The sequence below is a fragment of the Manis javanica genome, chromosome 16 (assembly GCF_040802235.1).
Source record: "Manis javanica isolate MJ-LG chromosome 16, MJ_LKY, whole genome shotgun sequence".
Taxonomy (NCBI): Eukaryota; Metazoa; Chordata; class Mammalia; order Pholidota; family Manidae; genus Manis; species Manis javanica.
The window spans coordinates 38,322,190-38,344,075 of record NC_133171.1 but is presented as its reverse complement, the minus strand read 5'-3'; the positions used below and the strand labels follow the sequence as shown (position 1 = coordinate 38,344,075).

The window sequence follows — 21,886 nt, the reverse complement described above, 5'->3', positions numbered from 1 at the left end:
CAGACACTTCAGCCTCTTGCCATTAGAAAGAGAAAATGAGGCACATCCACTTTTCATAGAAATGCTGTAATTTCCTGAGCTTTCTGGGCTAAGGAATCACTGGGTTTGCACACCCTTCGAAGTACACCACTCAGTTCCCAGAGCACGAGTACACCTCCTCTCCCTGCTGCCCTGTCTCTGGTCTTGCTAGCTAATTAATCTAGGAACAAAATCCGAATAACCAGTGAGTAGACATGCTGGATAAATGATATCAGTCCCGTCAGAGCCACTTACCCAGAAGGGACCCACAGCAAGGCTCAATGCTGAAAACTTCTGTGATATACTGGATGTGAAGATCAACCCTGCAGAAATGGGGAGATGGTTAGGAAATAACCGAGAGAGTCAGAAAAAGAGAAGGGAAGGGATAAGAGAGAAGCAATGTATGTGTTTGGGGGAAAAGAGAGACAGAGAGCAGTGATGGGGAGCCAAGTGTGAATGGCCCATCCTAACAGAGAGAAGGGAAACGGTGGGGGAAAGGTGTGTGGGATCCTTTCCTGGGCCAGTACCGTGTGGTAGCACCAGTCCGTACAGTTCTGCTAACTTTCTGGAATGAGGAAATGGAACCTCTGGGGAAAATACCGGGTAGAGGGATCTTCAGAGTAAAGATGATGTGAGCATGGCTTGTGCAATACTGTAAGCCATTTATTCAAAGTCCAAGACACAATCTTATTGAAGGCCTTATTTAATAATAGACTCTTCCTAAAGCACCGACTCCTCTCCCTAGACATACAGATGCCCACCCCACCGCCCACCTTCCCCAACCAAGAGCCATGACCTCTCAGTTTCAAAAAGGTTTCTGTTTCCCAATTGGTAAACCAGAAATGTCCCCTGATTTGGTCTTGAGAATAAACAGTCCTGTAGGGTCTCTAAGATTTGTCCAGATTTTATGATTCCCATATGTTTATCCCTCAATTTCAGAAGAAGGGGAAAAAATGTAAAGTCCTAACTCAAAATCAGACTCCCTCAGTGGAATCACTAGACGCTCCAACAGACCTACAATGAAGGGTCACCTCACCCTTGTGAGTGAATGTTGATCCCATTGATGGAGACTGAGATTCTGTAGAGACCGGCAGGCAGAGGGGGCAGCACCACCTCCAAGCCCCGAGCCATTTGCACACCAACTGGAGCCCAGGTATCCTGGATGCGGACTTCCACACCCAAACCTGTGTCATTCGCCAGCAGCACCATGCCGATGAAAAGGGTCTCACCTCCTGTGTTGGAAAAATATCCATTAGCCTTGGTGATAATGGGTTTGTGGCCTCAACCACCCATTCAATTCTAAAACTGTCTTTTAGGATTAAATACACAGTCAGCCCTGTGCATAATACTCTAAAGAGCTCTAGGGCCAACCTAACTTTTTTTCATGAAACTTCTAACAACTCTTAATAGAGCTACAGGCTATAACCTCAAGGGCATAAAAAGCAAACCTGTCAAGACAATTTTATTCAGGACACACTAACTTATCTCTATGCAGAGGCAGATTCAGAAGTAGTTTGGAGGGCTGTCTTCATAACCACCAAATAGCACCCCATGTGCTTTTTTTCCACTGGTACATAAGTACTTCCACTTTTCCACTGGTAGAAGTCTAAAGCTCTAGTATCTTCTAGAACTCTAGTATCTTCTAGCATCTTCTGAACCCTGTAATAATGCTGTACACGAGTCCAGCACTTCACAGTTTACAGAGCGCTGTCACATATGCTACCGCATTTGATCCTCACACGATCCTGATGACATATTTGGCTCAGTTAGTAGGACTGACATTGAGCTTTTGAGGGAATTAAGGTTTAGCAGCCAAGGTCTCGTAACTTCTTAATGAAAATATCAAGGCTTTAAACCCTATCTTCTATTTCAGCACCTTTCTCACTTAATTAGCAACTAACTCTCCTAACTCAATTCCTTTTGCTGCAAATATTTATTGGGTACCAAGAGGGAGATGTGCATGTGACTCAGAGCACAAAAATATGTTAAACACACACCCTGCCCTCAAGTGTAGTAAAATAGATGCAGACATAGTTTCAGTGCAAGACATGCCATAAGAGAGGTGAAAATTAAACAGTGACATTGTTAAAATCAGAGCAACATTCTCAATATCAAGAAAAACTTTATGGGCAACAATGTGCTTAAAATTCAGTTTGGTAGATAAATCCCAAGAGGAATTGATAGAGAATAGGCGATTTATCCAGATTTTATGATTTGAGGGGTGTTCTACCCCAATTCTAACAACTTCACATTTTCACCCTGTCTTTTGTAGCACTTTCTCAGTTAATCATCAACTGGCTTAGAGAGAAGGAAAGAGAATCAACTGTCTGGAAGACCAGGTACACGTCCATACAGTTAGGGCATCTATGGGAATGGGCCAGGCGATGGTGGTTCTATGGCCAAAGACCAAGAAAGCCACTTAATTCAGTGGACCACAAAGACCCCCAAATGTGTCTAAGCAAAGACAGGATATAATTGAAGCTTTCATCCTATCTGTAAGACCAATTGGAGAGATAAGGAAGAGGAAATCTAGTCTGCAGAAAACTGGAGCCTTAAAGAGAACCAGAAATTAAGTGTGTAATGGAGGAAGCAGAAATAAATACTTAACTTCCCTGGGTCTCCGTGTGCCCACTCAGACACAGTTTGGGCAAAAGCATCTCTAAAGCTCATTTAGCTGCTAACCTTTGAGAACTAAACCAAAGGTGGCACCTACAGAACATCTAAGTCAATTAGATAAGGAGGAGAAGAGGGTACTTGATAGAGAAAAGTCAGAGGAGGGGTTGTGGCACATGAGAAGACTGAACATTCAAATGCCTGCCATTTCACTACTGTTATGACTGTGCGTGACTCCCTTTGGGTTCTCAAAGCCTTGGATTTTTCATCAGTAAGAGGGTAACAAAGCCCAGCCCTTTTGGTCTGTTGGAAGGATCAAGTTGGCTATCCTGGGACAGGCTCTAGCACCATACAGCATCAAGAAGCCCTCAATTCGCTGCATTCTCCTCCTTGGTCCATACCCTTTCTACTTCATGTCTTCCCTAACTCGTTCTACTGTGAGATCTCAAGCTTCAGTGTAGTGACTTTGATGGAGTCCAGGGTTGAACAACGAAAAGGACGTGACCACAAGGTGCAGTAGCATGAAAACGAGCTTTGGTATGTGGGTGCTGCTTTGACAGGTTTGCACAGTTGCAGAAATCTCACAGCTGAGACTTTCCAGAGGCAACCACAGGAGACCACCCCCAGAAGGGGGGAGGGCATCACCTGGAGGGGAGTGGGAGGGGGCTTCTGTGTTCAGATGATTTCTCCCAGCAGCCCAGTGGGTAGTCTCTGGGTGGAAGAGCTCTGAAGGGTACCAATAGCATAGTCTTGTAGCCCCAGGTCTTCTTTATCTATGGCTTTGCAGGATGGGCAAGGCAAGCAGGCTTTAAAAGACTAAAAGTCTGCCTTGGGGGGCTGTATTTAAAAGAATTGGTTATATAAAAATTTGAATTTGACATTGACAGGTTTTGGAGCTGAGTCCAGCCTGCTGTGAAGAAGTCAACAACATGGGGCTAACAGAGAGCCATTTGGGGCTCATTTATATAACACTCCACATTTGACGAAATGAAGCATTTTTTGAGTGCTTCAACAAAGCATCTATCGACTGCTTACTCCGCACTAGTTCCCAGGCTAGGTACTTTGTCCTCCTTTCTCAGGCTTCACAATAACCTTGGAAGAACTACTCTCACCTAGCAAGTTAAATATCTTGCCCAAGGAGTGGCTGAGCTGGGATGCATTCAGATCCAGTGCTGACTGACTACAAAAACCACACTGACCAGCCTGCACATGATACTTTTCCTCCCCCTTCCCCTGCCCGTCCTCCTCTCTTGGATTTCCATTTGGCTTCACTGTCATCATCAATACCATCATCTCCTGGATGAGACTTTCAAAAAAGACTTTCCTAATAAGCTACCACTCTTTGTAGATTTTATTACACGTTCTTCTTCATTCTGCCTGTAGAAAGATTTCAATGCAAGTATAAATTCTGCAAATAATGCATTATGTTGTAATATACCAATAACATGAACTCCTTGGGCTCGTGGTCAATTGTCAGGCTAATCCTAGATGCCTTTGGGGTGCTTATGCAATGTATTTATTCTTTTCATTATAAGTAGAAAATTTTATTAAAAGCCAAAAATCATGGAAATCTGAATAGCACATGGAGCTCCCTCCTCCCTTTTCTCCTTCATTGGAAAGAATCTGTACCACTGAGGAATTTTATACACTTTGGTTGCCTGAGGCAAAAAATTCTTCTTCTGTACTAACTGAGCTGAATAATATTGAGAAGCTAAAGGACACTTCCCTTTATTTATGCACTGTTGAGCAATGGAAAATCAAAAGAGTGCCAGAAAAATTGAGGCAAGACTTCTTCTTTGGGAAATTTACTGGTCTTTTATAAAATAGATATGGCTGCCATAAACTCTCTATTATCTGGTATTCAATTAGACAGAAAGGTGTTTTACCTGGTACTTATCCAAATCTATATAGTATACATGATAACAAATTATTATAATTCTGTCATATCATCTGAATTATCAAAGATTAAATTGTTTCATGTAGTTGGGTGCTAAAGAATTCATTCTTTTTATACATAGTACATCTCAAGAATTCATGGTTAATCAGAACACCCTGTTCTCTAATCGTTTCAAACAACTACTGCATTAGAACCTGATGCCAAAAATGATATGTTACAGTAAGCTATAAACAGCTGACTTCTTCGAATCTGCAACCAGATTGCTTAGATTGAAGTTACAACTCTGTTACTTACTAAAAGTAACATCTTAGACAAGATACTTACTCTTTCTGTTCCTTAGTTTACTCACTTGAAAACTGAGACTAATAATCCTATAAATTAGTGACAAGGATTAAAGTCTATTGTATGTCTATGCAATTATTGGCATATAATAGGTGATCGATAAGTATTTGTTGAATTGCTGCCTTTGAATTCTCATGTTATCTATATGATGGAAATAGTCCTAATTTTACAGAGGGAAAAAATAGATATAAGGAGATTTATTCATTGATGGCTAAGATGAAAATAGCAGTCTCCTAGTTTTCAGAAAAATAATTTCCATCCAAAATATAATACTATCTACAATAAAATTAATAGGCCACTCTTTGCATTTTTTTGCAGGATCAATGGCTACAGGTAAAAAGATGTGGCAGTTCATGTATTTTACCTGCTATGTTGCTTCTGTTTCTGCTCAAAGACACAATCACTGGATTTAAAGAGGAAACATATGTAAATGCCATTGGAAGAACTGCAGAATGGTCCCCTCCAATCACAGTCACATTCACAATGGGTCCATCTTTGCCCTGAAAAATCAGTTGTTAAAACCAAATCTCTGAAAATAAGACTGAATTGAGAGAAGTGCATATAGAATTAGTTTAAAAGATTACTTTCAAGAAAACTGTTCTTAAAGAGTATATTTACATTCAATTCTCTCTCTCACTCTCCCGCACAAACACACAGTCACAAATACTTAGAATAGGCAAGTCACCATCCAACAGATTAAAAAGTAAATACAAAAGGTTTGCAAATAACACAGCAATTGTTTCTGCAAAAACTGGCAATTTCAAATAAACATCTATACCTAGCTAAACTATCTGTAGAGTGTGAGAATACTTTCAGATACATGAGTGCTCAGAACACATTCCTCCTACATGTTCTTTCTTAGGATGTTCCTCAAGGCATTTACCTCATTAAATAAACAACAGACAAAAAAAAAGCAGAAGATATGAATCCCAAGTAGCAGCGAATACACTGAGGAGAGCAGTCAACGGAAGCACTAGGATGAGATCTGTAGCATAAACCTATCTAGGAAACTGTGAGGTTAAGCAGGAGAACAAAGAACTTCAAGGAAAAAACTAATATTATGGATTTTTTTTAATAAAGAATTTTTATTATAAAGAAGACATGTTAAGAAAAAAGTAGAAACTCCAAGAAAAAAAGGAAAATATATCTTAACTGGTTCTTTTGGCATTGTTGTTTGAAATAGTTATAATAACATAAACATGATTTATTGATTTAACAAAATAATCATATTGCAACTATATTTAAAAGAATGAAAAATGGGTGTTTCAGAAATGGGACTTGAAGAAGGGGGAAGAAGGATAACAGAGCATGATTGTTTCACTATTTTTCTTTTAACCACTGCATGTATTACTTTGACCAAAATTAAAAGTTTGTTTTAATATTTATTCTCTCTAGTAAAAGATATCCAAACAGTACAAATTTCATCCATTAAAATGTTACATACATATTAAAGTGTTAATACCTAGCATTGACCAAGGCTTCAGAAATCAGACACTCTCACAGTGATGGATGGGAGTATAAATTTAAACAGAATTTCAGACAACTGGATAGTACATATCAAAAGCTTCAGAATTTAGTTTAATTTATCCAGAGAAAAATAAATATAACCAAAAATATAGTTATCAGGATGATCAAAACTCTGTTGTTTAAAGTAGGAAATTTTAGAAATTATCTTAATGTCCAATAATAAGGAATAGTTAAACAAATTACAAAACAATCACATATTGGAATTGCACACAGTTTACATATAAAAGCTAACATTTCATAATGTTTGAGTAACTGGATAAAATTAAAATGTATGGCCAGAGATCAAAGACTATTCTAAAGCCTCTCTTCAGAGATCTTTTTTTGTTCAGTAAACAGCCATCTTTTGGAGTCATGGACGTGCTAGAAATGTTGATGACACTGAAGTCAACTCTGAATAGAAAGTTCAACCTCAGCTGTGAGCATGAATCATACCAACTGTACCAGGGAAGGGCCTGGATTCAAATCTTTTAATAGGTTATGAAATAGAAGTAAGTGAATAATAAAGGGAAAGCTAAGGGACTTGTTTTTAAGGGAAAAGGGAAGCATTAGAGAATAAGTAGAAATATATTTCATAGCAACCAGACATTCTAGAAATTTCTAAGTTCTACTGTTCACATCAATCACATCAATGCCAGAAAACAAAATTGGTGGTGAAAACTGTTGTTGTTCACTTAAGAGAGAAGTAAGAGTACAAGATACATATGTTTTGCAAACCAACATCCAGAATGTAGACTAGACACATTTATTTATGTGTCACTAATATTCATTAAGAGCATGGACTGGGACTGCCTGGTTGTTTTCTTTTAAAAGAAATAACTGATGTTAATTACAAGTCCCATTGGTGAGTCAGCTTCCCGCTTCATAGCAGAACAGGCAATACAAACAATGCGAGCATACTCTGGTGATGAAAAGGTCACATCAGTTCATTTACTTCTAAGAAATGATTCACTGAAAAACTTACACTACATTTCAATAATGGTCACCCACCCAGAAAGAAGGAAATGCCAAAGGTTTCTACTTACCCTGGGTGGAACTTTGCACTGAATTCTTTGTGAATTGCTTGTGTTGACACTGATGGCACAGGACTGAGATCCAAATAACACAAGGCTAACATCTTCCAAGCTAGAGCCTCGAATGGTGGCCCAGAACCCTCCTGTAAGGAAAACAGCATTTTCAAATGGGATACAGGCAGACAAAAATAATTATGCATGAGAGAGAGAAAATGAAATGAAAACTGAACCTTCTTAGTCAAATGCAAGGCATGCTTAGACTGCAGAAAAAGACTGCAGTTAAATATATAAACTGCTATATAAAAATGAACAAATGGGAATTAGAGGACAGAGAGAAGTAGTAACACATCCTGTAGATATTTAAGAATAAAGCATAGAGATACAATACTTTCATATGTCAAAGAAGTAAGGTAGATGGTCTCTGAAAACTCTTCCTGCTCTAGATTTTATCATTCCTGCCAAACCTATAAAACTTACTCTTTTCCTAAGAAATCAAGTTTTAGAGAGTACAATCATAGAAGGAGCTGTGGGCCCAGAGTCAGGGCCACAGACTGCTTTGCCACTTAATGCAGATCATTTGAAGTATTGCCCCTGAATGTACTGGTTCTCACTGCCCTCATCTTTAAATGACAACCTGAGCTCCTCTGGCTTTGTGATTTGATACTAGGCTCTACTCTCTGTGACTGATATTTGTCTAGGTGACTGATATGACCACCCACTGCCATTAGGATTTCTCTACTGACCAATGAAGAGCAACCACAGAAAGCCCTATCTCCTCACCGCAGATACTGGTAAAATGTTGGCACACTTTAGCATTTGGAGGCACAACCCTGGACCTACCTAGTGAACAGAAAGCCCGCTTATTAGTGATGAGGACAATGATTCTGGTCTGCCATTTCCCCAGAGCAAGATACAAGAGAGGACATGTACCAAATAGAGACATGTACACTTTGAGAGTGGGAAGTGGGTGCACGAGCAATGTTATCCTCCCTAAAGTGTGTCAGGGTGAGAAAGAGGAACTTATCCAACCTAATGAAAACCTTTCAGGAGCTTGAAAGTGGATTAAAATATACCCTGTAGTTAAATATATAAATTTTCCCTAAAGATTCAGGGCAAGTCTACAGTAGACTTCAAAGTTGGAGAATAAAATTGAAAAAAAAAACAGCCAATTTATAATAGCAACATAAGAGATACAATATCTGGAAATAATCTTGACAAAAAAATTCAAAAATATGAAGAAATTTGGCAAAAACTTTGAAATGCTACTGAAGAACTTGACAGATTAGAACTTAAATAAGCAAAACAAAATAAGAGGTAGAAAAAGTGAACATCATAAAGGCAACATGTCTTTTGAAATTATACTAAATCATCAATGCAATCCCGATAAAAATATAAACAGGATTTTTTACTTAAATTAGACAAGCTGATTTTAAATACAATGAAAAATAAACAACAAGAGCCAGAATAAAAAACTTTAAAAATTAGAGTAAAGGAGTCTCCTTCCAGACATTAAGATATCTTATAAAATAACTATAATTAAAATGCAATAAAAACACAGCCAGACAGAAAAATGGAATAGAATAGGATGTTCAGAAAAATATAGGCTATAGGAAGTGATAAATATGGCACTTCATGTAAGTGCAAAATAGATGGATTATTTATACAGTAAATAAAATGAGTAGTGTTGAAAAAATTAAATCTGAATTCCTGTCTCACATCCTCACCAAAATAAATTCCAAATTGTTCAAATATTTAAACACAAAAGAAAAGGATTAAAGAACTAGAAGGAAATATGGTAGAATTTTTATTTTTATATAATTTTAGAGATGGAAAGCCCATAAGTATTTCACACTCTGAAGCCATTAAAAAAAATTGACATATTTACTGTGTAAAAATTAAAATATTTATGAATTACAAAAATAGTAGACATTTAATCAGTTTGTATCCTTAACATATAAAGAGCTCTTAAAAATAAATAAGAAAGTATTACCCAATTGAAGAAAGTAGACTAAAGAAATAAATAGAAATTTCACTGAAATGAAAATGTAATAACTCTTGAATGCATGAAAAGATTTTCAATTTCTCTCTTAATAAAATAAATGCAAAGTAAAACTACAGTGAAATGTTATTTTTCTTTTATAAAGATAGGCAAATATCAAAAAGTTCGGTAACAAACCATATTAGTAAGATGTAGTAAACAGATACTTATGTATATTGCCACAAGGAGAATTATGCAACCTCTAAAGAGCCTGTTTTGCTATTATCAAAATTTTAAATTGCTTGACCTAGCAATCCCACTTCTAAGAAGTTATACTAATTTTTCACACATTTGCAAGATGGAAAAACTCATATCCATATACAAAAGAATGAAGTTGGACTCTGTTTTTGATTGAATTGTGTCCCCCAAAACTTACAGGCTAAGTGCTACCTGTCAGTACCTCAGAATATGACCTTATTTTGGAATAGAGTTAATTACAGGTGTAGTTAGTTAAGATAAGATGAGGTCATACTGAAGTAAGGGCCCCTAATTCAATGTGACTGGTACTCCTTATAAAAAGGGGATATTTGGACATAGAAAAGACACAGGGAGATCAGTCTGAAGATGAAGGAAGAGATCTGGGTGATGCTTCTAGAAGCCAAGGCAGGCCAAAGTCTGCCAACAGACCACCAGAAGCCAGGGGCGAGGCACAAAATCATTCTTCATAGGCTGGTTCAGAAGGAATCGATTCTGCTGACACCTTGGTCTTTGACTTCTAGCCTCCAGAATTGTGAGGCAATAAATTGTTGTTTAAACCATCCAGCTTATGGTACCTGGATAAGCAGCCCTAGAAAACTAATACAGACCCCTACTTCACCATATGCAAAGATTAACTCAAAATGAATCAGATACTTAAATGCAAAAGCTAAAACTACAAAATTTCTAGAAAAAAGATATATAAATCTTAGTGACACTGGGTTAGGCAATTGTTTCTTAGATAACACCAAAGCACAAGCAACAGCAATAAAAAAGATAAACTGGACTTCACCAAAATTAAAACTTTTTGTCTCAAAGAATACTTTCAAGAAAATGACAAGACAGATCAAAGAATGGGAAAAAATATTTGCAAATTGTATATCTGGTAAGAGACTCTTATCCAGAATATGTAAAGAACTCTTAGAACTCAACAATAAAAGGACAAGCCAATTTTTTAAATGGGCAAGGGATTTGAACTGGCATTTTTTCAAAGATAGACAAATAGCCAATAAGCTCATGAAAAGATGCTTAATGTCATTAGCTATTAGGAAAATGGAAATCAGAACCACAATGAGATACCATCTCACACCAGTTTAAATGGCTACTATAAAAAAGAAGAAAAAAACAGAACAGAACAGAACTGTTCATAAGGATGTGGAGAAGTTAGAACCCTTTTATTGCTGGTGGGAATGCAAAATCGTGTAGTCACTTTGGAAACCGTTTGTCAGGTCTTCAAGAAGTTAAACATAGAAATACAGAGTTAGTATATGACCTAGCAATTCCACTTGTAGGTATATACCCAAGAGAACCAAAAACAGATATCCACACTAAACCTTGTACACAAAATTCATAGCAGCACTACTTACAGTAATCAAACAGGTGAAACAATTCAAATATCCATCACGCAATGAATAAACAAAATGCAGTATATCTATGCAGTCAAAATGTGGTATATCTCATCAGAAAATGGAATGACGTACTGATACGTGCTCCAGTGTGGGTGAACCCTGAAAACATGCTAAGCAGAGAAGCCAGACAGAAAAGGTAGCATATCCTTTGATAGCATTAGTATAAAATGTCTAGAATGGACAAATTCATTGAGAGAAAATAGCTTAGGGATTTCCAGGGATGGAGGAAAGGATAAAAAGGGGAGTAACCATTAGTGGATAGAAGGTTTCTCTGGGGAATGATGGAAATGTTCTAGGATTAGATAATAGTGAGGTTTCACAAGTTTGGGAATATCCTGAAAAACACTCAGTTGTGTACTTTCAAGAAGTAAATTTTATGGTATGGAAATTACATCTCAGTTTTTTAAGTTAAAAAAAAGGAAGATGTCAGATTTTTTAAGTTAAAAAAAAGATCTGTAGGGCAGCTCTATGTATTTCTAAGACACACTGCACTACCTGCCCTAGTCCAGCACCGTCTCTCCCTGGATGACACCGGCAGCCTCCTAACTGGTCCCCCTGGTTCCATCCTTGCCCCCTGCAGTACATCCTTACAGAGCAGCCTAAGTGAGATGATGTCACTTTTTCACTTAAAATCTTCCAACGGCCTACATCTCACCCAGAATAAGTCAGTAACCTTCCACAGTCCCTAAAGCCATAGAATCTGCTCCCAGTCACCTCCGGCCACCCTCCTTGCACCCAAACAGCTCCAGCCACAGCCACCTCGTTGGTATTCTTGGGAAAGGCTGAGCTCACTGACTTAGGACTTTACCATTTGATGTTCCCTCTGCCTGGAGCTCTTTGCTCCCAGACTCCCCCAGGACTTGTTCCTCCACTTCCTCCGTGTCTCCATGACATCCTGTCACGGCCACCACCCCTCTGTCATGCTTGCCCTGCTTGGTTTTCTCATCACCTCCACAAGAGCAGGGACTTTGTTTTCACTGACTGTATCCCCAGCCCTAATACACATACCAAGAGCTGGGTCAATTGTTGTTACATTATTATTGTTGCTGTTCATAATTAAAAGTTTCAGTACTGACCCTGTGCCATCACGATTAGAAAGCTGAGGTGCCCCTCTAGGGTCCCTACCTAAGGAGAAGACAGCTCTACCCCAGCACAGAAATGCACCAAGGAAGAAAGTTAGGCAAAGCCAAGTTGTTTTCAAAAATCCTGCTGAGGGCACTTCCACATAGGGGTAAATGGTGATTTAGTATGTTACTGACAGCCCTGCTATGTGTAGTCATTTCATCTAAAACTATCCTTTAATTCTTTGCTGGTAGGCCTTAGCCTCATTCTCTTTAAATCCCCAATAGCATCATTACTCAAACTGTACTAGTCATGGAAATTGCCTGAGGATCCTGTTAAAATGCAGACTGATTCAGGAGATGCAGGACTCTGCATTTCTAACAAGCTCCCAGATGACGCCGATACACTGTTGAACCAGAGTCGCACACTAAATACTAAGATCTTCAGCATCTAGCACAGGGCCTTACGCAGGGTGGGTCAGTTGAAGTTGAATGATTGATTCATTGACACTCGTTGCTACAAGGCAGGTGGCAGGACAGAGGAAGGGTTAATAGGGAAAGTTTAAATCCAGCAATAAGGAAGGTAACAGCCAGAGCTTCTCCCTCTCTCCCTCCCTTTTTCCTTGGTTTTACTAAAAGTTAATTTGTACTCAGCCAGCATTATCCCTTCTCTGAGTTTTCCATCTTTTACTGAAATATAGGGAATGATGTTACAGTCATCCAAGACAAATTCCCTCACTAGGCAATGTTGGCATAGCACACCCTGATAGGGTGACCAGTTCAATGCACTTTTCCCTGGACTGTCCAAGTTTCACCAAGAGTTCCACATAACAGCTTTAAAACTCAAATTCTCTATTGGGAAAACCCACAGTCCCAGGAACACTGGGACAACTGGCCACTGTGCCTGTGCAGGCCAGGATGTACGGGGAAAACAAAAGTGATTGAGTCACATATCTGCTCTTGAGGTGTCTGCAATCTAGTGGGGGGAGCTAAAGGTTTGTGCGGCCTGAAGTGCAAAGGTAAGTTTATAGAATGATCAAAGCCTCTTATAAACATAGTGAGAAGACTAGGTTTATTATACGCCCTAGACTCAAACAATAATTACTGGCTTAATAAAGATCATGATCTTTCACTCTGAGTGCCACACGTCATCTGGCTCCTTCCTGAAATCACTGAGCAACAAGAGCAAGCCTGCTCTGTTTTATTTTGTGTGCAGAGATGAGGACCAGTGGGCCTCGTAATTCAGTCTCCTAGGCAAAGTGAGAAATGAGCTGTTCTTTGAACCATGAGATTGTGGCCAGGAAACACCACTTTACACAATGGTCTAGGCCACAGTTCTTCAGCCAACAGAATAAACAATGACAAAAATCCAGGGCATTAGGAATGTAGTTTTATACTCTAAAATCATACATTAACACGCGAGTGTTCCTGAGATTCTTGCAAACTGGCTGGTTGTTTTTAAGTGGTTGTGTCCCTCAAAAGCATGGAGAGATCTCTGGTTTCCATGGCACTAAGATCCAGTCTGTGAGGCTGACATTGACAAATCCCACTGCCCTCTGCATACCTGATTACTCAAAGGGTAGTTGGCTTTGCATGTAAGGCACATCCCCAAATGTACATCATTCACAAGCATTTGTGGAACATCCACTTTTGCAAAGCTCCTTGTGGGTAAGGCCTGTGCTGCACATTTGCAGATGTTTTTACTTTTCAAGAGCCTTTCCCCCCTATTGGCTCATTTTAATCTCACACAAAACTAGGAGGCCTATAAGTTACACTAGCCCCATTGTACAGCTAAGATAGCAGGGCATCTGACAATGCTGGCTTGCATCCTAGTTCTCCTCTTTCCATTAAGAAGCTTTAGGCAAGTCACTCTTTGCTCAAATAATAGAAGCACTATTATCCCATCTGAAAAATGTGGATAATAATTCCACCTTTCCGGCAGCTATAGGGTGTATGACGACCTAGAAGAGGTTCTCAGTAAGTGACATGCCCATCTCATCAATATTAGGAAACTAAGAAACAGAGGTAACTGAAACTGCTGAGGTCACACATCTGACTTTGGCAGACCAAAACAGAGGCCCATACATCCTAACTCCCAGTCTAGTGTTATTTCCATTAAACCAAATTGTACGGGTGCCTCAGTGCCTGACCCAGTTATGCCTGACACCTCCAGCCAAACTAGGATCCTTTCTATGGCAAGTGAGCTAGTTCATTTAAGGGTCCAAAGTCTGTTGCTCATTAGAAGAAAGGCTGATCACAGAAAACAAAAGGCTGTGAATCATAGCGGATACGGAATTTATTGCACAGCAGGACTGAATTCCTGCATGTTGACAAGCATGCTAGCCTCAGAGGGTCAGATGCAATGTGGGGGGCTCCCCCAATTACCAATTTCTGCAGCTCTGGAAGGCTCCACGGCATCCAGTCTGGGTTCCACGTCTAGGAAGAGGCCTTGTCCACCAGCATCGATGGCACGGCCAGAGGGTCTCACCAACATTGAGATCTGATGCACTCCAACGGGTAGCGGGTCTGTCTGGCAGACCACTTTCGTTTGATTTGAGAAAATAACTTTGCAGCTCGTTTTGTTCACTGCAATCTCCAAGGCCTGGGAGTCACCAGAGAAACCAGTTCCAATAATATAAACCAGCAGATTGACGTCACCATCTTTAAGGAGGAAAAAATTGGAAGAACAAAGTCATCGCTCAGTGGTATCACGCCAGTTAAGGGCTCTCTCTAACATTAAATGTTCATTCCCTCTCACCTTCCCCTCCCAAAATTCAAAGAGCTGATTGCTGGTTCAAATATCAGACAGCTGCATTTATTATTGTAGCAAGGAGCCCCATCTTAAGTTTTCTCAAACTAGTAATAAGAGATCACTAGTCAATACAAATGGGGAAAAAATCAAAATAAACAACATTCTGAAATAAGAGACAAAGAGAAAAGAACATTTAAAGTCATCAAAATTCTACTTGTCTCCATTTCAGACCTGACCATATCATTTAGATTGGCCAAAAAGTACATTTTCCGCTGTGTCACTCAACATCCACCCTGTGAAATGATGCACCTCCTGTCCTCTCACTACCAGCTACGTGGCCTCTAACAATCACTCTTGATCTAAAGTTCATGATCATCTTAATGCCAAGTCACAAATCATACCAAGGGAATACCACACAGAATGGACCTGGGGAGTTGACCCTTCAAGGTATTGAAAAGAACAGGACCCTGAGCAATGAGCTGGTATGTCGTTGACTTGCACAACCACCTGGAAAAGGAAAAAGAATTAAAAGCACACATATGCATTTCATGTGCTCAAGAGTTTTCATAAAGTCCTTGTGAAGTTTGCCCAAATTAAAATGTGCAATGATTCATGCATTCCCTCTTCTTTCTTCTATTTCCTAGTAATAAACCCTAGCTTGTAATGAATAAACCCTAGCCTCGAAATGTTAAGCTTTCTTCAGATGCTGGTAGCTATGCTGAAACCTAACATTTCTATAATTAAATTAAATATCCTAAATCTTGAGTAAACTTCCTCTCTGTCAGACATAAGTAAATTTGATAAAATAAAAACTGCCCAAGGACTTCTTATCACTGTTTTTCAACTGGGTACCTCCTTCCTGTGAAAAGCCCTTTCTTTGCTGGTAAATGCCAGTGAAGTAGACATCTTCCTTCCAGTATCATGACTTGAGTGTGTAACCGAAGTTAGAGTATATTCAGACATTTGATTTGGAGTCTTTTCTGTCCTGGAATGGTAGGTCTGCAGGAAGCGACTTTATCTCCTTCCCTCTCACTGGACTAACGTTAATTTACTAGAACTCTACAATACTTGGAGATGAGGAAAGTGAAAATCATATGACTCATTTGATTCTCTATATATAAAATAAGGATTAAAAGCACACGCACTATATTTAGGATAATTTTTGCTTGTGGAAGGAAGGGGGATTTGGATGGCATGAAGGCATAGGAAAGAACACTTTGATTTTAGCTATCATGCTGCATTTTATTCATAAAAACAAAAAAGATAAAATAAACATATCAAAGTATTGGCTATTGTTAATCCTCGGTTTGGGTACCTACATGTTGGTTATATTATTTTTATAGTTTTTGTACTTTAAAATTGTCTTAAATCAAAAGCAGATGACTTAGAACAGAAATGTGGGCAGATGGGAAATAAGAAAAGACAGTTTAAACAGAAAAGGAATTGACTTAGCTCATTTACTTCCCAATGCCAAGTGGAGGTATAAATCATAGGTAGCTATAAAAATTCACTGTCTGGTTTTGCTACCAGACTAATGACATCAATAATTATAATAATAAATTGTTGTGTTTACAAAGCACTTATATTTTCAGAGTATTTTCACACCCAGTGGAAGTACAAAGAGTACACCCATAATTGTCTCTATCTGTGGAAAGGAAAACTCGGGATTGGCTGAGATAGACGGGAAGCCAGTCCTTGTACTCTGGGTGACCCATCCACTCTTACCTGAGTGTGCTGGTTAGCAGTACCCAACATGTCTCCAAATATGGGTCCAAGAAAAACTCCACCATCATATACCACATGGGTGCTCGCAGAAGGGTTCACTCCCGTTAGATTTACATCAGAGACCTGAAATGGTTACACTTCTGGTGAACTGTCATGGAATAGAACTCTCATCTTGATTAAAGCAAATAATAAAGGGTCTTTTCACATTCTATGTAAGATAATCTGATAGCTGGAAAGTGAAAATGAAATGACAGGGAATTGAAATCTAGAAATCTAACACTAAACAAAAGCTAATGAAAGTCCCAATAGACTAGAGCAATACCGATTTGTGAGTAGAGTTGCCCAAAAAGGCACCAAAAGAAACCCAATCTTCTTTCAAAGTCTTGAGGGGTTTTGTTTCTATGTGCTTTTCTCTTTTATATGTTTGCAATCCAAAATATTAAAATAATATGTAAGAAAGCAACTGCCGTGAGATGATGCCCATCCTTCCCCCTTTCCACCCAAGTATTTTGTTTGAAAAACAAATGACCCACCATACCATATAATGGGGATAAAATTTCATCTTGTTTCCTTTTATAATAACCAAACACTAGATGATCATTAGATTATTTTTTAAAACCCTAAATATGCAAGAGCATCTGGTTTTGTCATTATCCAAAGACAGCAAATCTTTTTCTAAACCTCCTTCTGCTGTGCCATCTGCCTCCATGATAATCTCAGTGAATCACAACTGCTTAAATTATCTAATAACAGGTGTAGAATTACGGCGTGGTGGACACTGCCCAACAACATCTCCACCTACTCCGAGTCAGGAAAGGAGATGTTGGGTTTAAATTGCTTTGTCGGGGATCTGAAATACAAAACACATCTTGAAAACTTCTGCAAAGAAAGCTTCTTGAACCCCTTCCCTGGAATATTCCATCAAAATTAATCATTCATGACCATTTTCATTCATAGAATTCTAATTTCTTTTTTTTTTTTCACAAAATGGTTGCAGGGCACCAAATCCACACTCTACCAAAAAGGACACCATACATACCCTGATGAAATTGGGCAAATCTCCAACCTGGGTGGACCAGGCAAGTGTCCACACATGTTTGTAGCAAGACTGTAGATCGTCCAGCACAGTGAAGTCACTGACATTGAGGTACCTGGATGTGAAGTCATCAGCATTGTTCTGTAAGAGCTCACGAAGGTGACGGGCTGAAATACTCACAGGGACATCTGTGGGAGGAGATTTTAATAAAGTGAATCCAAGACACTACTACACCTCACCGGGTCTCATTATGAAAGTCACAGAATAAATGGCAGAATGCCTACTAAATATGCAGGAGGCCCTCAAGTCCAAAACAGCTTCAAGAGAAAGCCAAGCCCAGTGAAGCCATCTGTCCCTGAGGCAAATGCACGTAGATGCCCACGTTTTATATTCTGGTACCGTTGATCAGCAAAGCAGAGCAAGCAGAGAACACAGTCATGTCAGACAAAACTGTCTCAACACTCAACTCAAAATATAAACTCTAGATACCCTGGTAATGTCTGAAAATGTGATTAAATACTGGGCTCTCCCTGGAAAAAAATTAGCTGGCCCTGTGCACAGAGAAACGCTGGCCACCTTTCATAACAAGTCGGACGGCACACGGCAGCTGACACCCATAAAAACTTGGCCAACCGAGCTGAGGAATGCTGACCCTTGACTTTGGTTTCCCTATTAGAATTTCCTTTAAGCCCAACCACCTGTTTCCCCATTCCATACCCCCACAGAGAAATAACCACACTCCATGTGGAAGCCCCTCTTGTGTTTGAACCCTGTTTCAAGCTTTACCCAAAGTTTCCATTTCATTAGCTACTCCCAACAGCCCTGTGAAGTGGGCCATTTGGGCATCCCAAGACCTACTTTAGAGATGAAAAAAGTGAGACCCAACAAGATCCAGAAGCTTGCCAACCAAGTAAGACGGGTTTAGATTAAAATCCGGGTTGCCCTCCTACCACTAAGAGCCTTCCTCTTGAATTCCACACTGCCTGGAGTGTTAATAAAATACCAGTGCATTTCTAAAATGCGGACAAAATTCTCATCCTTCGTACAAGGATGGTTCTGGATTTACATAACCTGAGGCCATCCCGATTTCACAAGGCCAGGTGACTCCTGCCTTTCCCTGGTTGCTCACCAGCAATGACGAGAGGAGCACCCGCAAGAGAACGTGGGGTCAGAAAGAGCGTCTGCAGCAGACTGCTGCGCTGGGTCGGCAGAAGGGAAGCATGGCCGGTGACAGGCTGCACAGAGGCAGGGCACTGTTGGCCCTTATTCACCTGTTTGTCAGACTCCAATAGCTCAGGGCCCTTCACCTTTGCCTAAGTTGCCCTATTGAGTAAAAATGCCACTCCATTCTTCCCACCCAAGAAGATTCTTTGCAAGCCCAGCATGTTTCTGCGTGGGTGGGCAGAAGCCTTTTGGACCTGTGCCAATGCTCATACAATTCTCCTGAGTTCTCCTGAGCTTCCTTTCTGATGCCCCTATGTTCTTCCCAAATATATAACATATATTTTTATAAAATATATAAATATATATTATAAACAGTCCCAATCCTAATCCTTTATGAAGTGTGTATATTCTTGAAGATTTACAAACAGTTCTGTTCCAATTGCATCTGAAACTCTGTCTCTGTTTGATATGACCACTAAAATCCTCAATAGCATACGGTGTCACCATGGGGTGTCATTCGGAAGGATCATGGCTCTTGGCTGGATCCTGGCCTCGGAAACTCTAGGGAGAAGAGACTGGTCCGATAATGAAATGCTGGAGTTCACATCTGGACCCTGCGATTAACTGTTTGTATGACTATTAACTATGTGGGCAAGCCTCAGTGCAGTGGGCTGAATGGTGGCCCCCAAAGCTATACACCAATATCCTAATCTCTGCAGCCTGTGAATATTACCTTATAAGGCAAAAGAGTGAGAATTATATTACATAGCAAGAGGTGTGGTAGAGGATCTTAAGAGGAGTTTATTCTGAGAGAGAACCAGGCGGGCCCTACAAGGAATGCCAGCAGCCACGAGAAGCTAGAAGAGGCAGAAAACAGATCGTCTCCAAACCCTTTGGATTTGAAAGTGTGGCCCTGTGGACACCTTGATGTTGGCTTCTGGCTTCCAGAACTGTGAGAGAATAAATTTCTGTTGCCTTGAAGTCACTAAGTTTGTGCTAATTTGTTATGACAGAAAGCTAGTCCACTCAATATCCACATCTACAACCGAACGGTTGGGGTCATATTAACAATAACATGTTATTTTTACTGTGCAGACCTTTAATTTCAACAAGGTCACTTTCAGACGCTGAGAACTAAACCAGATAGCTTTGAGACTGTGCTGCTTCCCAACATCTCACAGGACGTTGTTTGCCTGGGAATGCCCCTAAAAATATAAATCAAAAATATTGCACCCCAATTGCCCACTTACCCAGAATCACCGTATTAGAGAGTTGGATGCGAAAGTGTCCTCCTAAGGGTGGACTTGTCCTCTGTATTCTCCGTGTTGTCACCTGGACCACCCCGGATCCTTCTTCTGCTCCTTCCGTGGACATAGAGCTGTGGCATGTCAAAAACGAGGCATTAACCACAGAAACCATCCACAAGAGCCACTCCAGACAGAACAGAGCTCCACCTCAAAGAGCAGCTGGTCTCCCACATTTCCTGGCCACAATCTCAAATTCTCAAATACTGGGTGTCACCGTCCCATCACAGCAGAAAAAGTATAACATTGACATTAGGATTCATGGAGACTGTTTCACCCTTCCCCTGCACAGATCCTGGGAGCTGCAGGAACCCAGAGGTGAGAGTGATGACCTTGGCCTCCATGGCTCTGGTCCTGAAGTGCAGGATGGACAGAGAAGTCGGTTTTATCCAGCCCCATTTGCATAATCAAATGAAGGGTCTGTGCCCTGTTCCACACGTCTTCCCCTCTCCATATCCCAGCTGAAACAGGCAACTCCATCTAGTCAAGTTCTTATCTAATACTTCTGCACACACACACACTTGCCTGCCTACTCTTACTGATAATATAATAAATGGCTTAAATAAATCGTGACACACCATGGATAAAATGTTGTTCAGCCATTCAAAATCATACTGTAGAAAAAATCTTACAGTTCCCCATCACCAAAATGGGGAGATATTAAATATATACTGTTAGATGAAAATGACATGTTTCAAATGTAGCATGTAACATATAGTCCCAATTTGAGGTTTAAAAAGTAGATGTATACATACATAAGAATGAATGTATATGATTTCTATCAATAATATAATTTAAGTACTACATTATTGGTACACACACATACCACACAGAAATAGTCAACATGCTAGTATCTGCATTCGGGGATGAATTAAGAAGACTCCTGTCTCAGGGGGTGCTGTCTGGCTTAGGCTGGAGACTTGTAGAAGGAGCTAAAAGACACGAGGAAATCTCAGCAAGGAAGGCTGTCAGGACCACTCAAAGCATGGAGCTGTAGAGCAACATAAATTAGCCTGTACCATTTCTGAGTTCATAACTTTGGCATTTGGAACACAGGATTTGCAGGCTGGTTGCTAATACAGCAGGCTCCCTCTCCACCACTGAAGCTCTTTCAGTCCATTCTATTGATGGTTTACACATCTTTCCTGTTCAGAAGACCATGGAACACTAAGTTAAAGAAAGTGGAGCAGATATTTAAGCTTTCTGCACCTGCCTTCAATACACCATCCCAAGCATAGTGTAAGTATGAACTCCTTTTGAAATGTTAGAAAGAGATAGGCAGGAGGGGGAAGAAATTTTAAAGGCAGAGCATCTCAATTCTTTTATTCTACTTGGGTTTAAGTGAAAATTAAAAAAACAAACTAGAACATATATGTGTTCCAGGGGGAGCCTGATCCTTAGTTACTGCTTTGTGAACTGTGGCGAAGGCGGGACCATTAAGAAGCATCGCTTATGGGGCGCTAGTGCCATCTGGTGGTGAGTTCTTAGAAACAGTTGTTTGGTTCCTTTCATTTCACCTCAAAGAAGTCCATTAAGCTTACACGGAGGAATGAAATGAGGAAGGCAAACAGAACACAGTGGTAATGGGAGGCCCTGAACAGCATAGAAATATAACATCTTTTAAATAAATTCACTAGACCAGTAAAATCAGCATTGCCTGGATGCCATTATAAGTGCAAATTCTCAGGCCTGGCCCCAAATCTACTGAATTAGAGATGGTGTGGTTAGGGCCCCACAGTGTGTGTTTCAACAGGACCTCCTGGTGAATCTGATGCTGCATTCTTAAGTTTGAGCA

General features: G+C 39.9%; 1 protein-coding gene across 10 annotated transcripts in view; it reads right to left on the bottom strand.

Annotated features, from left to right (window-relative positions):
- PKHD1 (PKHD1 ciliary IPT domain containing fibrocystin/polyductin) overlaps nt 1-21,886 on the bottom strand; it is a 421,695-nt gene that overhangs the window by 358,190 nt on the left and 41,619 nt on the right. For all 10 annotated transcript variants that reach the window (XR_012125992.1, XM_073224035.1, XM_073224036.1 and 7 more), the window contains 9 exons: nt 20,038-20,165; nt 17,627-17,811; nt 16,588-16,710; nt 15,264-15,369; nt 14,496-14,771; nt 7,420-7,550; nt 5,235-5,370; nt 1,055-1,250; nt 274-341 (listed from right to left, as the gene is read on the bottom strand). Coding sequence is in view for 9 of the 10 variants with exons in the window: in XM_073224035.1 (XP_073080136.1) it covers nt 274-341; nt 1,055-1,250; nt 5,235-5,370; nt 7,420-7,550; nt 14,496-14,771; nt 15,264-15,369; nt 16,588-16,710; nt 17,627-17,811; nt 20,038-20,165 (1,349 nt within the window). In the remaining variant the exon portion in view is untranslated. The remainder of the gene's footprint in view (nt 1-273; nt 342-1,054; nt 1,251-5,234; nt 5,371-7,419; nt 7,551-14,495; nt 14,772-15,263; nt 15,370-16,587; nt 16,711-17,626; nt 17,812-20,037; nt 20,166-21,886) is intronic.